The 18,925-nt window shown below is 44.3% G+C and overlaps 2 protein-coding genes across 2 annotated transcripts; both read right to left on the bottom strand.

The window, feature by feature from the left end:
- Window positions 1–5,868: 5,868 nt before the first annotated feature.
- On the bottom strand, window positions 5,869–7,455 carry LOC138944006 (stromelysin-2-like). Its single transcript, XM_070314899.1, has one exon. It carries the CDS (start codon window positions 7,453–7,455, stop codon window positions 5,869–5,871), a length of 1,587 nt encoding a protein of 528 aa, XP_070171000.1.
- Window positions 7,456–10,460: 3,005 nt separating this feature from the next.
- Window positions 10,461–11,684, bottom strand: LOC138944008 (uncharacterized). Its single transcript, XM_070314900.1, has one exon. The coding sequence runs from the start codon at window positions 11,682–11,684 to the stop codon at window positions 10,461–10,463; it is 1,224 nt and encodes a 407-aa protein (XP_070171001.1).
- Window positions 11,685–18,925: the final 7,241 nt, after the last annotated feature.

Raw genomic sequence — 18,925 nt, forward strand, 5'->3', positions numbered from 1 at the left:
AAGCAGTGGTATCAACGCAGAGTACTCGTGAGTGTATGTGTATAAATGTATGTGTGTAGGCGTGGGTAGTTGTGTGCGTGTGAGACGAGAGGCGAGTGAGTGCATGCGCGATATATATAATATATGTGTATAATAAATTAGCAGAATATCGAAAGTATATATGGTATGTAATGCGAATGGCGGTAGGTGTGTGACAAGAATGCAAGCGTGTGCGTGTAAGATGCGGAATCATTGCCTTTATTAATTTATATTATAAAATTATTAAAGTTAAATGGTTAGATTTAAATGTATTGATTATATTTATAAATTTTAATATTAGTTTGTAACGCGGTTACTTTTCGCGAGTGCGTGGATGAGCTCGGTCGGGATCAGGGCTCGTGAAAAGGTGAGACACACGAAAGATTTAGTTAACAGATGTCGTCTTTATTTGCCTTGTTCGGCAATGGTCGATTTACAATAGTTAACGCGCGGCGGATGATGCAATGCGCTAGATGCAATGCGCGTTCGTGATTCGGTGCGCGATGTTCGATATATCGAACCGCTTATAATATTCGTAAAACCGTGTTTATTTTGACGGCACGCGAAACGCGCAAGAAATCGGGCGCGGTCGGTCGGCGCGTGTATGGCAAGGCCGTGTTTATTTTGACGGCGCGCGGAATATAATGAAATATTAAGTGATAGGTATTTCGGCGCGGTGATTATAATTCGCCAGTATTAATATGGTTTTGATCGTTGTCGCGGGATTAATCGCGTGTTCCCAGTGGTAGGGGAATGCGAGCGGAGATCGAGTACCCTCGACCGGGCGGAGAACTCTCCGTCCCTGCTTCCGTTCGCGGAGTTGAGGATAGCGCGGCGGAGTCGAGAAAACTCGACGGGGCAGCGAACTCGCAAACCCACGGTCCGGCTGGCTGGAGCGGTCGGATGATAGACCGTAGTCTAGGAGAGCGGCGAACACTCCGCTCTCGTCGAGTTAGTCGGATTTGTGTCAGGAATTCGGAGATTGCGCGAAAACCGAGAATGCTCGGCGGAGGCTGCGAACACGTCAACCTCACGTTCCGTCGTTGCTGCGAATTTCAGAAGCGGTTCTGGTATCTCGGAGCGTACTGCTCGAGCGGATTCAGGAATCGTTCTGGTCATGAGATGCCGAAACGCTGTCTTTTTATACCCGAGCGTCTATCGGTAATTGCGTCGTTCGCCCCCGGGTGAGGATAACGACGCTTTGTTTTCGGCGGGTAATTACGGTAAACGCGTCGCTTCCCCTGGGCGAAACGACGCGGCGTTTCGGCGGGTGACGCTCGGGATTTTCCGGCAGCGTTCGGATATGCTCGATCTTCGGCGTAACGGCGGCCGTATAACGGCCGTATGGTTGTTTATCACAACCGCGGTGATTGAAGAATTAAAAAGAGCGCTGGGCGCCTCTGCCACTGCCCGGCTGGTGTTCGCCGGGCGGCAGACTTCCGGCTGGCTACGTGCCGGGTAACGATGGGGGGTGCATCGTTACAAGTTTTTTGGTTTATATAATTTTATTTATAGCATTTTTTATTAAATTACCTATTTATATATTTCATATTTGACTCCCAAAGGCTCATGTTGAGGCCCCTGTTTATGGGTCTATAGTTTTAACGTCTGTATTATTGAAATTAGAGAGATATAGAATTTTACGATTTATAGAAATATTCTTTAAATATAGAATTGAGTTTAATTATTTAATTATTAGGGTAGGGATTGTGGGGGGGTTATTAGTTAGATTAATTTGCTTAGTTCAAATTGATATAAAAAGTCTTGTTGCTTATTCATCCGTTGTACATATAAATATTTTAATATGTTCAATGTTAACTTTAATAAAAATAGGGTTGATTAGTTCATATATTTTAATAATTTCTCATGGTTTGTGTTCATTAGATTTATTTTTTATAGTAAATTTATATTATGAGCGTTCTTATAGACGATTAATATTTTTTAATAAAGGAATATTAAATATTTTACCTTCATTAGAGGCTTTATGATTTTTTTTATGTTCAGCAAATTTTTCTTTCCCATTTTCATTAAATTTTATTAGAGAGATTTGTATGATTAGAATTTTAGTTGGATGAGATTTATTTATAATAATTTACCTAATAATTATTTGTTTTTTTAGAAGTACTTATTCATTATATTTATATTCTTATATTCAACATGGATATATTTATTCTGAAAATAAATTTATAAGAATTTATTTAAAAGATTATATAATTTTATTAATTTATATTAGGCCATTAATTTTATTAACTTTTAATTTAAATTTAATATATTAATTTTAATAAATTTATTTATTTAAGTAGTTTATATATATATATATATAAAATATTAATTTGTGGAATTAAAGAAATTTTTTTATCTTAAATAATTAATAATTTGTAATAAACCGCTTTCGCGAGGCGGTCGTGGATAACTCGGTCGGGATCCGGGGCTCGTGAAAGGGTATCGAGAGACGAACGATAGATGCGTTAGGTAAAATATAATTTATTGCGTGTAAGTATGTGTGGATACAGAGTGAGTGTGTGTATAACTGTTGTGTGTGTCGGTGTGTGTGCGCTTGTATGTGAGTGAAATGATAAGCGAGCGAGTGCGTGAGCGAACGCGAGATATTTACAATGTGTTGAAAATATATGGGCGAGGCGAAGGATGACGTGCAGGTGACAGAACGCACTCGTGTATGCGTGAGTGTTGGCCTGGTCTAGCGGTGTGATCGTGGCGGTCGCGATGCATACGAATTACAATGCACGGGATGTGTGTGTGTCGAAGCGCGCTTTCAGCGATTCGATACAATTATCGATTACGTGCGCGGATCTGGATTTCGGCAGAGGCCGCTAACTACCGGGCGGTAATTTCGGTCGGGTCGGTGGGCGGTCCTTAGACGTGTCGGTATCGATCTGATTGCGTCGATCGATGTCGCGGCCGGGTTAGATCCTCCCCCTTGAGCGGGACTTAACGCGCCGTATTAATGGCGAGTCCGATCGCGGTAAGGGCGGTCGCGGAATTACTGCGAGTTCGCGGATATCGCGGTATTGTTTCGTCGGGGATGGTTTTTCCCGTAGAATGCAGGAGTGCAACGGCCGACGGGAACACCCGTCAATGGCAGGGAACTCTCTACCACTGGATGATCGCCGTTGCACTTAGGTGGACGGATGCGTGCGAGGTGTCGAGAACTCCCGACGGAGGCTGAGTACGCCCAACCTCGTGTTCCTCGGTTGCAGAGATTTCAAAGGATCGCTCTTAGAGATGCCGCAAACTCTCGGCGGAGGCTGGGTACTCCCAACCCCGTTTTCTCTCTCTTTGAGCGTGTTTTCAGGATCGTTCTGGATTCCAGGCGTCGTACTGACTCTGGTGGTTGCGGAAGATCTGGTCTCGAGATAGAAAATTGGCTCTTATTTATACCGCTTTTTCCGGCGGGTGCGCGTGCTTAATATGCCTGATTGTTTTAAGGCATATTGTTTCAAGTTGAACCGCCGCGCGCGACTCGGGTGGTTTCGGGAACGGTCGGTACGGTTACCCGAGCGCGGCGACGATTCCCGGTAAACAACGCGTCTTGACGGCGGTTATAAATCCGAACGTTTGATAAATCTTTAAAAATGGGCGCTCGGCGCCTCCGCATTACGCCCGACCGGTGTTTGTCGGGCGGCGGACTTCCGGCGGATCGACGGCCGGGTAACGGTGGAGGGATGCATCGTTACAAATTTAATAATTTATTCATTTTTTATATTTAAAATATTTATTTTGTTAGTTTATTTGAGATTTTATTTTTATTTTATGGATTTAGGTATTATAATAAAGTGAATATTATTTAATTTTAATTCAATTAATATAGAATTTTATATAATATTTGATTGATTATCTTGTTTATTTATTGGAGTAGTAATATTGATTTCTTCAATAATTATATTGTACAGAATAATTTATATAAAGGAGGAGATTTATATTGATCGATTTATTAAATTGTTAATTTTGTTTATTTTATCAATAGTTATAATAATTATTAGTCCAAATTTGATTAGAATTTTATTTGTGTGGGATGGTTTAGGGCTTATTTCGTATTGTTTGGTAATTTTTTATCAAAATTATATGTCTTATAATTCAGGAATAGTTACAGTCTTATATAATCGAATTGGTGATATTGGTTTATTAATAGCAGTAGGATAGTATGGCCGGTTTTGGCTCAGTTTGTCGTGAGTGTGAGAGAGAGGGTATCGTTGGGGAGGAAGAGAGAGGATAGTTTCGGAGCAGTTTGTAGGCGCCCGAGGGATGGAGAGCGGGCTGGGCGGGTGCATGGGGGGGTAAGTAGGGTGAGAGGGGAAGCGCGGCCGGGGGGAAGCGGTGGGTACGAGTCGCCGAGAGCGCTCGGGGAGTGGCGGTTCCTCCCGATTCGCGACCTTGACGCGACTCGCGCTTCTAGCGCGCGATCCGCTGTCGCGATTCATTAGGGGGGGCGCGCCGTTTCTAGCGCGCGATCCGTTGTCGCGATTCTTTAGGGGGGATGCGCCGCTTCTAGCGCGCGATCCGCTGTCGCGATTCTTTAGGGGGGCGCGCCGCTTCTAGCGCGCGATCCGCGAGCGGGCGGCGGGCGCCCGGCGTCGAGGGGGCGGGGGATCGCCGGTGAGCGGTCGAGCGGACGGAGGGGCGTCCCTCGTCGCTCTCTTCTTCTCGAGGCGCGCGTTAGCGCGAGCGCGCTTGTCGCTTTATCGAGATGGCGAATCTTCGAAAGGTCGTGAAATGAAGAGATATCGTCGTTCTAGCGAAAGAGGAGAAGTGTTTTTATTGTTTTCTTTTACAAATTTTTTAATATATTAATAATACAATAATACGAGTACGCGAGTGAGCGTATCACGATTCTCCGAAGAGCAGAGCCTGCAGTTCGCAATCGATTATATCGTTGCGGTCGAAGTTATCGCTCTCGCGTATCATCGCGGGAATAAGCGCCTTATCGCGAGCGCTTGCCGCGATGTCGAGGAAACGAGTTAGCTTGTTGTCCACGCGCGCGGTTAAACCGCTTAAAGATGCAACGATGCGGTTGACGCAAAGTTCCAGATTTAATATATTTACGACGGTGCTCTTCGATACGGCTAGGCGAATTTTAGGCGTTTCGAGACGAAGTATTCGGAGATTGTTGAGTTTGCCGAATCGTAGCGTCAACTGTCTGATGTGTATTGGCGTCGGGCGCGCCTCGTCGCGCTCGTCGGAGCGAAAGTGCGACAGAAGCGCGGGTCGTAGATCGAGCAGTTCCTCCCACGTATTCGGCGTTAGCGAGATCTCTTTGCCGTGACAATCTCCGAGGACGATTTCTACGAAAGAGGATCGGCTGACGTTAACGCTAATTTCCAGATGTTTATATGCGGTTTTGGATAGGTCAATGCGGTATTGGTCAATGGATAGCGTCTTCCTAAGATTCTGAGCGGTCGCGCGACCGAGACGTCCGCGTCGTGTCTTGGCGTCCGATCGCGATCTCGTCTAAAAAATAGATATGAGCGATGAGAGAAACGGTGCTAGCGAATTATTAGTTCGAATAAATGTTCGATAGTCTTACCCATTGTCCATTTTAGCTTTTTTAGCGTATTCCGCGCTATCTTCGCGGTCTCGTTCGGTTAGTCTCGATCGATCGTCGAATGAGTGTTGCTGTTGCGGTTGTCCCCCCATTGTCGCGTACATCGTCGCTCGTTTTTTCTCGTTCTTTCTCGTTTGTTCTTTTTCGCGCGTTAGCTTCGGTGTTCTCCGTCAATAATGAAGCGCTTAACGGATGGACGGTATTTATATACTCGCGTAGAGATCGCTTCTTCCCCTTTCGCGCGTTTTCTCTTATATATTCTATTTTTAAAAAATAACGGTAGGGTCGCTCTAGTCGTTCTCATCGTCGATCCTCTCTTTCTTGATCGTGTCGCTGAGACGATAGACGCGACTAAGGAGATCGCGCAATTGCCTTAGCAGTCCATCCGTAGGACACTCGATGCCGAGCGCGCGTAGATCGAAAGGACCCGCCGAGGTTACGGTATTCGTGAATTTGTTGAAGGCGTAGAACTGACGTTTGGCGAAGAAATATAGATTACCATCGATGTATCGGAAGGCCGACGTTATCGCGGACGGAATTTCGGGAAATATATCTTTTAATGGAGCGTGTCTAATGATTATCATGTGACACTCGTCGATTTCCGCGACTTTATCATTGTCGTATATAGCGTAGGTTCGTCCCGTGTGCGTATTTATCGCTGCGTTGATTTTAACGTTTCGGGGAAGTCCGATATCGTGGAGATATCTCGGCCAGCCCGATTTTAGTTTAAGACTGGGATATTCCGCGAGGTAGATCGAATCGTTCGCGAATAGCGCGAGATCGCCCGAGGGTCTTTGATCCGCGGCGGATAGACGCGTGAAATTCGCCGGTAGAAACGTCGCGTAATCCGTGAGCGTCATGGGTCTACCGTAACGTTTCTCGGTCATGTCGACCGACCATACGTTGCGACGATTAGCTATATATAATCGATGATTCATTATTAGCGCGGCGTCCACGCGTCGCAATGCGCAGAGATCCGCGCGCGCTGGGTCGGTCGGCACGACGCTCGTCGTCGCGGACGCCGCGGTGGTCGCGGGAGTCGCCGTTGGATAGTTTCCGTCGTCGTGAGATCCGTACAGATTCTGTATAGCGAGAATATCTTCTATGCTCAGCTTAACTGGAAATTGATTCTCGATGTCGGATATATACGGGAACATTATAGAGTCATTGCGCATGCTATGCTGTAGACCCAATGCGTGGCCGATCTCGTGCGTTAGCGTTTGTAGCAGGTGATGCGTGTCGGGAGGATTTTTGTTTAGATACACGTGCCACGGTTCGGAATCGTCGACGTGTATCTCCGATGTGAAGTCGGTTGTTCCAGAGGGAAAAAACGCGTGAGCTAGGGCTCCTCCCGGACCGTCGAAGGCTGCCGGGCAAATACCGACGTTTCGACGATTCGCGTAAGTGTGCGCGCCCGTTCGATACGATATTAATATATCGGGGTGTAACGGGTCGCGTGCGAAAGTTAGCGATGAGTTCGCCGCCCATAACGCGAACGCTGTTTCGGCCGCTCGCGAGATTTCCTCGCTAGCCACCTGAAAATTCCATGCGAGACGCGTCTTCGGCCATTTTCGCGCGATCGGGCTATACGCGCGATCGGGAATATCTGCGAGATCGCATCGCGGTTTACGCATAAGGTGAAGCGTAACGGCGTTTAACGCGCCGTTTCCCGATAATTGATAATATTCTTGAAACAGCGATAGCGCGCGACGCAGAGATGTCGCGTTATCGGACGACAGTGATTCTCCATCGTATTTTAGAAAATCGTATACGCGCAGAAAACGAAGCGCCTCGATTCTTTCCGAGTCGAAGGGCGTGGCGACCGTCGTAGCGACGAGCATCGTCACTAGAGTGAGAACCGTCCTCGTGTTAGTCATCGCGCGAAGCGGGGAAGACGCGGTAAACTGTTGAGAGACGCCGAGCGCGATTGATTCGCGCGTTCCGCGAGACGCCTATTTTTATCGGCGACGAATAATGTGGGTGGGGAGAGGGAGAGGGAAACGCGTTTCTTTCGACGTCGAGCGTTTGGAATGCGCGTTACCTAGCGGACGCGCTCGAGTTCCTCTTTTATTTTTTCTATTTTATTATTCGTTTGTCCTCTAAGAAGGACATTCGATGAGCGATTAAAGATATCCCTTCCAACGATACGCGTTATCTAATTTCTGTTATTTCTATTTTATTATTCGTTTGTCCTCTAAGAAGGACATTCGATGAGCGATTAAAGATATCCCTTTCAACGATGCGCGTTATCTAACGGATGTTTTCTGTTATTTCTATTTTATTATTCGTTTGTCCCCTAAGAAGGACACTCGATGAGCGATTAGAGATATCTCCTTCCGGTAATGATAAATTAGAGATATCTCCTTCCGGTAACGATAAATTAGAGATACCCCTTAGATACCCCCTAGATACTTCTTTCCGGCGATGATGATCTCATTGTTCGCAGAGTATTCGGAATGCGCATTATCTAACGGTTGTTATTTGTTATTTCTATTTTTATTATTCATTTGTCCTCTAAAAAGAACACTCGATGAGCGAGTAGAGATATCTCCCTTCCGGCAACGGAGCGGTCGCGGAAGGAAGATGCGGCGCGATCGATAAATTGTACCGCAACATCCCGCGCGTCGATCTTTATAAAACGCGAGATCGTTTCGAGAAGCGTTAAAGTATTCTCGCTCGCGAGATAACGAAGCGCGAAACGACGGAACGTGAAGTGACGAGAATTAAAACCGGTCGTGAACTGTTCGATATGGAACGAATCGAACAGATAATTAACACGGCCGATTATATTAATGTAAACGGGGACTTAATCGCGATAAAGTCCTATGTTCTGGGAGACCTCGCCACGGATTTACGTGTGGAAGCGCAAGGTGTTATTGAAAATAGTCCGGATTCGTTTAGACTCGCCTTTCAGTTAAACGAAGACGTAGATATCGCGCGTTTAATGTAAGTATCTAATTGAAATTATAATAAATTATAATAAATTATAATAAATTATAATAAATTATAAAAAATTATAATAAATTATAATAAATTATAATAAATTATAATAAATTATAATTAATTATAATTAATTATAATAAATTATAATTAATTATAAAAAATTATAATAAATTATAATAAATTATAATAAATTATAATAAATTATAATAAATTATAATTAATTATAATAAATTATAATAAATTATAATAAATTATAATTAATTATAAAAAATTATAATAAATTATAATAAATTATAATAAATTATAATAAATTATAATAAATTATATATTATAATTTATTATAATATTTTTACTAATTTTTACTTTTATTAATTTTTACTTTTATTAATTTTTACTTTTGTATTTTAGACAAGAAATAGAGAGCTGTATAAGAACAGCGCGAGAATCGCTCTACGATTTAATAACTAGAACGAGGACTATGCTCGCACAAGCGCAAAGCGTTCATAGCGCATTTCGCGACGCTCGTCGACGCGGCGAGCGCGATTTAGCCGTTCCCGAGGTTAGGCGAGTCGTCGCATCACCAATCGACGAGGAGCCCGAATCGCGACCGATCGGCGAGCTCGAATTGCGATCGATGGAGGACGAGGCCGAACCGGCGACGGTCGACGAGGGTAAATCGCGGGCGAATGTACGATTGGCGAACTATGAGCCCGAATCGCAACCGTTCGACACGGAGTAATTTTACGCGTTAATAAAGCGCATTTGTAAGATATGATTTTTATGAATAAATGTTATACGTTAAGCGAAACGTTGATTTTTTACGCTCTTCTTTCCTTCTTCCGCATCCTCTCGTTCTCGCGGTTCTCGTAATAACCATCTGTGTCCGCATTAAGTATAGTATATTTAAATAGTATATTTAAATAGATTTAAAATCTCTATAATTAAGTTTGTTATGCGACCGCGATAAAGTAATATCTATGGACAGTTATAAATTAAGGTTTTGTTAGATTTAATTTTTGAGATTTGATATATAAAAAATGTAGTTTAAATGTGGAATGAAACACTTGTGTATTAAATAGATTTAAAATCTCTATAATTAAGTTTGTTACGCGACCGCGATAAAGGATGCGACCGCGATAAAGAAAAAACGCGGTTCGTTCGTATAACGTGTATTTTGCAACAGTATAATATATTCATGATTAAACTTATAGATTATATAATTGACTCAACACATTATAATTATATATAAAATTTAAAATATATAATTAATTTGATACATTATATATAACATAAATTTATATAATATAAAATCAATCGCGCATATTGCGCAAACGATCGCGCCGCTCGAACCACCAATCGTGCAGTTTGCACGCGTTTTCTAACGCGCAATTTTTCGCGTGATATCCGCAACGAAAGGCCCGCGAAGCGTTCAGAGTCTCCAGACGTTCGATGTCTTCGTAATCGGCGTCGATAGTCTCGACGGAAATGGCTATGTCGCGATCGTCGGCGACGTTTCCTAAGATCTCGATCAACCACTTCTTCTTCTCGTGACCTTTGACATAGATCTGCACCGTCGAATCGGGGCTAGATCCTCGACATATGGCATCTCGAACGAGTTTTTTCATCGACCCGTAATTCGTGTGTCCATCATTCCACTTTAGCTGATGATGATTCGATATCAGCCAACACGCTCGCGATTTTTCCGCTCTCGTGAGCAGATCCCACGACATCGGCGAGCGAAAGATGTGATGCGTCAATTCTACACCATTTCTTAACACGGCTACTTCTTTCGCGACGAATTTTTCGTTAACTACGAAACCTTGAAGATCGACAAAGATCGGTGCGTCCATCGTCGTTGTTAGCGATATTCGAAGTGTTTCTTTCTAGATTTTTCTAAGCGTTTTATTCTTTCTCCATATTTTTTCGAGTATCGTTGCGCTTACACGATTCTGCGCACGACGTTAGTGAGCGGATTGTATTCTACCACTCGATCGTGAATAATAAGACAGTAAGCTGTGGTGTTAGAGGGGATGTTTTCCTTGCAGTCGAACTCTATGCGAACGTCCACAGTGGCGCTTTTGATCGACTCGTTCTGTCGAGAACAGTCGATGACTACGAGTGGGCCGTGAGTTAAAAATTTATTTAGATTTAAGAGCGTTTCGTCGTTTTCGCATCCGTAGTACGTTTTTCGAAATTTCGAATACATATCGTATAACACGGCGACTTTATGTTTATCGAAATCTAGATTCATGTCGTCGTAAGGATAAAAATCGGAATTAAGATACAGTTTGACATTAGTTAGTTTGCAACCGTCGAATAAAGAAGGCTCCTCGGACAGAACGTTCTTCTTTCCAGATTGTAGCGCGAAGATAACGTATCGCGGTTTCTCAAGTTGTGTCGCCGCTTTGACGGCCCACGAGTGTTTGGTCGTGCTCTGTAGAAGCGGAAACTCGTAGAGATCCCATGAGCGAAAAGCGATGCTCAAGTATCGTCCACTATCTAATGTGCGCAATAATCTTAATTTATTAACATCATTCAATACTATATGAGGCATTCGCCATTGTATTTTTAACAAAACGATTTTAAGTTCTTGCGTCTCGCGCGATATAACGCAATTGTTATCGTTGCGCGCTCGTATTAAAATAAGCTCGTGTCGCGCGTTGATCACAACGCGCTTGTAATCTTCGCAAAAACCTAATAGCACGTTAAGAGGTACGCAAAAATTAAAATCACCGATCGACGAATGAGTTGTCGCTAATAAGTCCCATCCAGCGTTTTTTAATATTTTGCTTCTCTCGACCGTCAGCGACGCGTAATTCTTAATTGTGCTCGTCATTCCAACGTTTCTGTTTCGATCGATCTCCACGCCATCGAGCTCGTAGCGAATTTCCTCGAACATAAACGCCGCGCAATTGTTTACTAATCTCGTTACCGATGCGATTTCCTCTTGCGCGCTCGATGCTTCCTTCGACTCGAGTCTGCCCTCAACGTAGAGAAAACTGTCGCAAGGTAACGTATACAAATCTTGCTGTTGTATAGGAATTCGTATCTCATCGCTATTTCCGAACGTAGTATTGGCGTAAGGGTTGTACGTGTGAGTTTCGATCTTGACGATGCGATCGTCGAAGATCGGCTCCCCACTGATACTTAGAATGTCGCACATTCCGCTTTTTACGAAGAAGCGGTCCTCGGCACGACAAAACCCAAAGAGCGCAGAAAAGTCTCGTTGGCGGCGGTTAGTCTTCCTCCCTTTTTTCTTCTCTTTTCCGCGTTTAGAGGTGACGCGACAGCGATAATAGGTGCGTTTCTCGCGTTCGATCCGTTCACTACGAGCATCGCGCGCTTCTCTACCGTTTTCGTCGCACGTGTAGACGAATCGTAATTTCTTCGCCGCGAAAATCGATCAATTTTCCGTTTTGGTCCACAACACGCACGTTTATATCGGTAATGGTCCGTGCGATGATCGGAAGGTAAATGATCTGCGTTGGAATCTCCGACACTTTATATCCGGGTGGAACGTTAGGCGCGAATTCGTGTGTAGTATGCGCGGATTTGTCGTTATGATACGCTCCTGTTGTGACGTTGCACTCTACTCGAATAAGGTTAATGGCCATAATATTTATTGGTTTATCGGATGCATACCATTTATTCGGTTGTAATACACGAGACGAGAAACCCAGGAGCGAACCGATATTATCGGGTTTTGTGAAATTTACTCCATATGCGCATTTAATTTCGCTTCTCATAGTGTTATCGTTACCGCGAAGCGTTATAGAATTTTCACTTTTATCGCCATTCTCATTGTCTTCGAAATAATCGTCATCAACATCGTATATGTAATCGTCATCATTCGTTTCCGGTTTTTTATTTTCGCGTTCTCGTTCCTCCTCTCTCGCTCGTCGTTTATGACGAATCGCCGCTCTTAGATACGCGTTTATAGCGCTTAATTCGTAAGATCCTACTGGAACCGCGATAATCTCGTCATTATTATCGAAGTAAAATTTATTATTCGTGGAATTTATATTCGGTATCGTATTATAAGTTTCAAAATTGGTTAAACCTAATTTGTAATCGTCGTCGTTTAAATCGAGAGGCGGAAAATAACTCGCCGCGAGAATACTGCTTCGTCCGGAAAGAGTGAGAGTCAGCGACATGATCGGCGAGAGCGATCGAACTGCGTTCGATCGACGAATAACGGTTGATATTATAGTCGACGATTCCTCGAATCGACTTCTCGGAGAAATCGAAGACTCAATTGTCCGCAAATATTCTGATCGCGCGTCTGCTCGGAGCGACGATTGTATCGAATGCTCGCGTCGCGCCCGAGATAACGCGCGAGTTCGCGCGGAGGACGAAGATCGCCGAAACCGTCGTAGTAAATTGCGTCGTCCCCTTTTTTCGCGTACGCCACCCAATGAGTACCCGGTCCGGATGCGTCGTCTAAATTCAATGCCGCTCTCATCGCGGCGCGCTTGCGACGGAAGCGCGTTGCGCATAAACACACCTCTAAAGTGAGGTACACGCGAGAGTATCACCGCGCGATTTAATTGTTCGTTCGTCGTTGCTCCGACGGATGGGAGGATCTCTAGCGTCTGTTTACGCGAAGTTTTTTTTTAGCTCTTCTCGTTGAGGACACGCCACTCCCGCGTTTGTACGGCGCGAGATATAAACCGCGACCTTCCATCGCGCGATCGTGGCGCTGCAACTCCTCCAGCTGTCGTCGCGCTGCTTTGCGATCGTTCACCGCTTTCGCGATTCCCGCCGCTCCCCCGGCCAAAGAACCGAGAGCTCCCAATAACGGTAGCAGGGGTAAAAAGCCGCCGCGTTTCGCTATCGGAAGCGTTCTTTTTCTCGTAGCGATTATTCTCCTTTTGTTCTTTTTTCTCTTGATTTTCGTTGTACCCATTCCAAGTTTTGTCTTCGATTTCATAGCCATCCATACAGCCGCCGCGGCGGCTCTCTTGCCGAGAGTCGAGTCTTTAGCCGCGACGTGTTCGCGCGCTCTTTTGGCGAGCGCGTGGTCGGCGACGTGTCGATCAGCGAGCTCGCCGCTCCGCGAGTACGCGATATCGTGCTCGCGGCAGGCCGCGTCCAGAGGATTGACGCCTCGATCGCCTCGCGCAAGTCGTTTCGCAAGACGAGTACCCGGCCCGCAAAATTGATATCCAGGTATATGTAGTTCGAAAGGGAGCGCGTTTATCGCTCTATTCAACAAGCCAGCGCCATGACTCACACCGTACTGCTGTTTCGCGAATTGCATTCGCCGCAATCTTTAACAAGCGGCGCCGTCGATGTGTGTTCGTTGCCAAGGGCGATTATAATGCTCTAGACATCGACAGTAGCGCCGCACCTCCGGATCCACTCTTATATATTCAGGCAGTTTCTCCCACAATCGTTTTACGTAGCGACCGAAATGCTTTAGTAAAATTATTTTCGGAATATACCGCAATTGATCGGTGGTGAAATCGAGAATATCGTCGCCATCTATTAGTAAAATAAACATCTCGATTCACCGCGCGCAATTCGCTACTGCGCGATTGATGACGATCTATTCGTATATAAATAAAAAGGTCTCGCCCTGCCTCACGCGAGTGTACCGCGCACGCGCGCAGCAAGAGGAATGCGCTTCGTGCGGCAACCGATCGCGATAAAGGTGACGAACCTCGACAATAAAACGCGACCGTCGAAAGAAACGCGTAGACACGGTCGTCTATTACCGAGCGCTATTCGCTGCGTCATTTGCGGGCCTTCTAGTTGCGGCAAAACAAACGCATTAATAAGTTTGTTGGAGAGTCCGCATGGCGTACGCTTCGAGAACGTTTATGTTTACTCGAAGTCGTTGCAGCAGCCTAAATATCAATATTTAGAAAATTTATTAACACCGATAGAAGATATAGGTTATTTCACATTTTCTAATAACTTTGACGTTATTTCACTCAACGAAGCTCTCCCGAATTCGATATTCGTGTTCGACGATGTAGCGTGCGACAAACAAAATACTATCAGGGAATATTTCGCTATGGGTCGACACTCGAACGTCGATTGCTTCTATCTGTGCCAAACGTATGCTAAAATACCGAAACATTTGATTCGAGATAACGCTAATCTGTTAATTCTCTTTAAACAGGATGGTACTAATTTACGTCACGCATACAACGATCACGTGAACACGGATATGTCGTACGAGAATTTTCACGCGCTATGTCGCGCGTGTTGGCGATATAAATATGGTTTCTTAGTGATCGACAAAGATAGCGCGCTTCGCGCTGGTAGGTACAGACGAGGATTTAACGACTTCATTGTACCGTAGAGCGATCAGTTGTCGCGAATACGTCGAACGCGTCGATCGCTCTCTCGCGAGTTAGAAGAAGTTGCAATGGCCTCGACGGATATCGGTGAACGCGAAAAGACAGCAAAAGAGATAGCTAAAACGCGCGCATCGATTCGTAAAAAACACAGAGCATTGAAGACCGGAAAAATGGAAAGCGAGATCGCGATAGAGAGTCGTTTCAAACCGATCGTCGAACCGCTGTGGCGCATCGCTGATCGCGCCGAGCGAGACGAGATAGAGCGAAACGAAATTAAGCGCGAAACGATAAAACAAGACGCGATCGACGTTTCACCCTCGACGAGCGTCGAGGAAAAATGGAAGGACGAAGCACTAACTCCCGTTTGGAAAAAACCTAAAGCGAAACGAATACGCGCTCGACGACGATTGAACGCCGTTTCTACTCCATTAAACGAGTCTTCCGTCGAAAGAGATCCATTCGCGCGAAACGAAACCGAAGAATATGAAACGTTCGAATCCGAGAGTCTCGAATCGCCCTCGATGCTCGAAATACCCGTTAGACAAATTTCGCGAATTTCTCAAGATCGCGAAATATCGCACGGTCGACTAGGACCGTTAGGGCGAAAATATATGGGAACTCTTCTCGGCGGAGAAGCGCCGAACGAGATTGATCACGTTTACGGAGTTTACATCGGCGAGAAAAGTGCGATGCTCGGCGATAAGCGATTTGACGTAGACGCGAATGATTCCATATTTATAGATGAGATTAAATATATCGGTACTCCCGGTTTGTACGAATTAATTTTTATGAAAATTCCTAATAGTCTCATATATACAGAAAAAGATAAATTAACATACAGAAGTATATTGTTAACAACGAACGCTCATAGACGTGATCATGACGCTAAAAAATCTGTCTTAGGAAATAAAGGATACAAATACAAATTCATTATCGCTCCGCTTATTCACAGCAGCGGCGCAAAAAAAACGTGCGCGGGTCGCGTATCGTCGACTATGCGCGTCACGAACAATAAAATCGATTACGTCCATTGGGACGATCCGAACGAATTAGTGGATCGTCTGCGATTGTTAGACGCTTCGCGTCGAGCCGGCAACAACGCTCACGAAAACGAGATTCTATCGATAATCGAGGAGCTTCGCGAAACAGGAGCGATCGTATAAATCGAACTGTCGCGTGGATGACCGTCGCAGTCGTACGCGGAATTCGCGATGTCTGTGAGCAAATTTGGCTCGCCTCTAAAAAATCGAGGCTACGACGCGAGAACCGGAAGACTACGTCCGGCTATCAAGTCTCTGCGAAATTACGTGCGCGATAACGCGCTGTGTCTAAGCTCTTCCATCGAGTACGACGCGAGAGAGCGCAAGATAAAACGCTTGGCTCAACCTGAGGAGGACGCCGATGCGACAAGCAAAAGCTACGTCGAGGGAATCACATCGCAATTGAGAAAAGACGCGAACGAGGCGGGGCAGGGCGTCATTCTACTGTTCACGAGACTCGCTCAGCTCGATAGCGCTTTAGGTAAACGAATAGACGTCGGGGAGAGTTTCGTTTCCGAGATAAAAACGCGCGATGACGTTCTGAGTAAACGAATAGACGCTGTGGAAAATTCCATTTCGAGAATAGAAACGAGCGCTAACGCTCTAGATAAACGGATCGATGTTTTAGATAAACGAATCAAAGGTTTAAGCGATCAAATCGAGGTCGCGAAAAAAACTATATCGCTCAACGCGGCGGAGTCCTCGACGAGAAACGCGAACGATCGTGAAGTAATGTTCAATCAAGGTAAAGCAATACGGGAACTAAGTCAAAAATCGCGTATCGCGGCGAATTCCGCGGTGAAATCCGAGACGAAGATATGAGAATTGGAAAATTCAACGTCACGATTGAAGAGAGACGCAGACGAGCTATCGGGAAGAGTGAGAGAACTGGCAAAGATTAGCGGAAGCGGCGAACCGCTCGAAAGAAAGATTAGCGGGAGCGGCGTGCCGCTCGAAAGAAAAATTAGCGGGAGCGGCGTGCCGCTCGAAAGAAAGATTAGCGGGAGCGGCATGCCGCTCGAAAGAAAAATTAGCGGGAGCGGCGTGCCGCTCGAAAGAAAAATTAGCGGGAGCGACAATCCGCTCGAAAGAGAGATTAGCGGGAGCGGCAAGCCGCTCGAAAGAGAGATTCAATCCAACGTTATTCTCGAGAGAAAGAGAAAAGAATTATGAGCGTCAAAAAAACGAAGACTAGTCGAAGAATTGCACGCGCCCGCGAGAAGAAACTTCCCGCGTCGTCGCGTTGCGGTGCGCGGGTACGACGACCTATGGCAAGCGGATGTGGTCGAGATGCGTCCTTACGCGAGACTCAACAAAGGCCACAACTACATACTCACCGTTATCGACGTATTAAGCAAATACGCATGGGCTGTACCGCTTAAGAGCAAAAGCGCGAATGAGGTTACTCGAGCGTTATCTAAAATAATGCAAGACTCTAAGAGGTGTCCGAAAAATCTGCAGACCGATAAAGGAAAAGAATTTTACAATGCCGATATGCGAAATTTCGCGAAGAAGCGCGGAGTAAATCATTATTCGACATATTCGGTGATGAAAGCGTCTATAGTCGAACGATTCAATCGTACGCTCAAAAATTCTATGTGGAAGTACTTCACGCTAAACGGAACGTACAAGTGGATCGACGAGTTACCACGACTCGTCGAGGAATATAACACGCGAAAACATCGCACTATAAGTATGAGACCTGTCGACGTAACTCCAAAAATTGCCGATAAACTTTTAAATACTGTATACAGCAATATAAAAATCGCGGCTCCGGCGAAATTCAAAGTAGCCGATCCGGTACGCGTCAGTAAATTTAAGACGATTTTCGAGAAAGGCTTCACACCCAACTGGACTACAGAGATTTTTCGAATAACTAAGATACAACGGACTAATCCCGTAACGTATCTGTTAATGGATTCGCGCGGCGAGCCGATCGCTGAAGGATTCTACGAGCACGAGTTGCTACGCGTTGGCGATCCCGACGTGTATCTCGTAGAAAAGGTGCTGCGTCGAAAGGGTGACAAGATTTACGTGAAATGGTTAGGAATGGACGAATCGCACAATTCTTGGATAAATAAAACAGCTGTATTATGATAAAAATGTATTTTTATTAAATAAAACTACATATTATACATATTATACATATTATACATAAAATACAATTAATGACATTTTAATTATTTTTATTAGTTTAATTTGTGATACAATATTAAATATTAAACCTCGTGTTACCAAAAACAAAAAAATCTTAGAAAAAATTATAGACATGTTAAAACTAAAATAATCGTATAATTATAAAACAAAGAAAAAAATAATAACACAATACAATTAAAATTAAGGCTTGTGAAAATCGATTAACCGTTTAACCGGTTAAAAACGAATTTACTGGTTAAAATCGGTTAATGAGTAATCGGTTATAGTGATTACCATTATTCTATTAATCTTTAAATCGGTTAACTAAAATAATCGTATAATTATAAAACAAAGAAAAAAATAATAACACAATACAATTAAAATTAAGGCTTGTGAAAATCGATTAATTCGATTAACCGTTTAACCGGTTAAAATCGGTTAATGGGTAATCGGTAGAGTGATTACCATTATTCTATTAATCTTTAAATCGGTTAATCATTTAATCGATTATTCCGGTTAATTAATATATATTTATTTTTTATAAATAGCTTGTAATCTTGTACGAGTTCTCTCTTGCGCTCCACATAAATTCTTTCTCGCGCCGCTACGCGGCTGCCACATCCTGCGTTCTCTCTTTTGCGCTTTATGCGGACTCTTTCTTACATTTTATATACATTCTTCATCGCATTGTTAAGCGAACGTCATATCTCGCGGTAACCTTTTTCTCGCGTTGCTCTATATATAACACTTTCAAGAATATAATAAAGAGTCATGGAAATCATCGCTCTGTCTAATTCGCGGCTAATCTCGCCTCGATTTATGGCAAATTCTCGCGTTCTCTCTCGCTTGCATGTAGCATGATATATGTTCTATGCCAATGAGAGAGAACGCGAATTTGCCAAATCGACTCGAGATTAGCC

This window comes from Polyergus mexicanus, unplaced genomic scaffold (genome assembly GCF_030449975.1).
Source record: "Polyergus mexicanus isolate NDT 795.1 unplaced genomic scaffold, iyPolMexi1.0 SCAF_72, whole genome shotgun sequence".
NCBI classification, from domain to species: domain Eukaryota; kingdom Metazoa; phylum Arthropoda; class Insecta; order Hymenoptera; family Formicidae; genus Polyergus; species Polyergus mexicanus.

Coding starts and splice junctions, on each gene's coding strand:
- LOC138944006 (XM_070314899.1), bottom strand. CDS start 7,455: ATGACTAACACGAGGACGGTTCTCACTCTAGTGACGATGCTCGTCGCT.
- LOC138944008 (XM_070314900.1), bottom strand. CDS start 11,684: ATGTGCGACATTCTAAGTATCAGTGGGGAGCCGATCTTCGACGATCGC.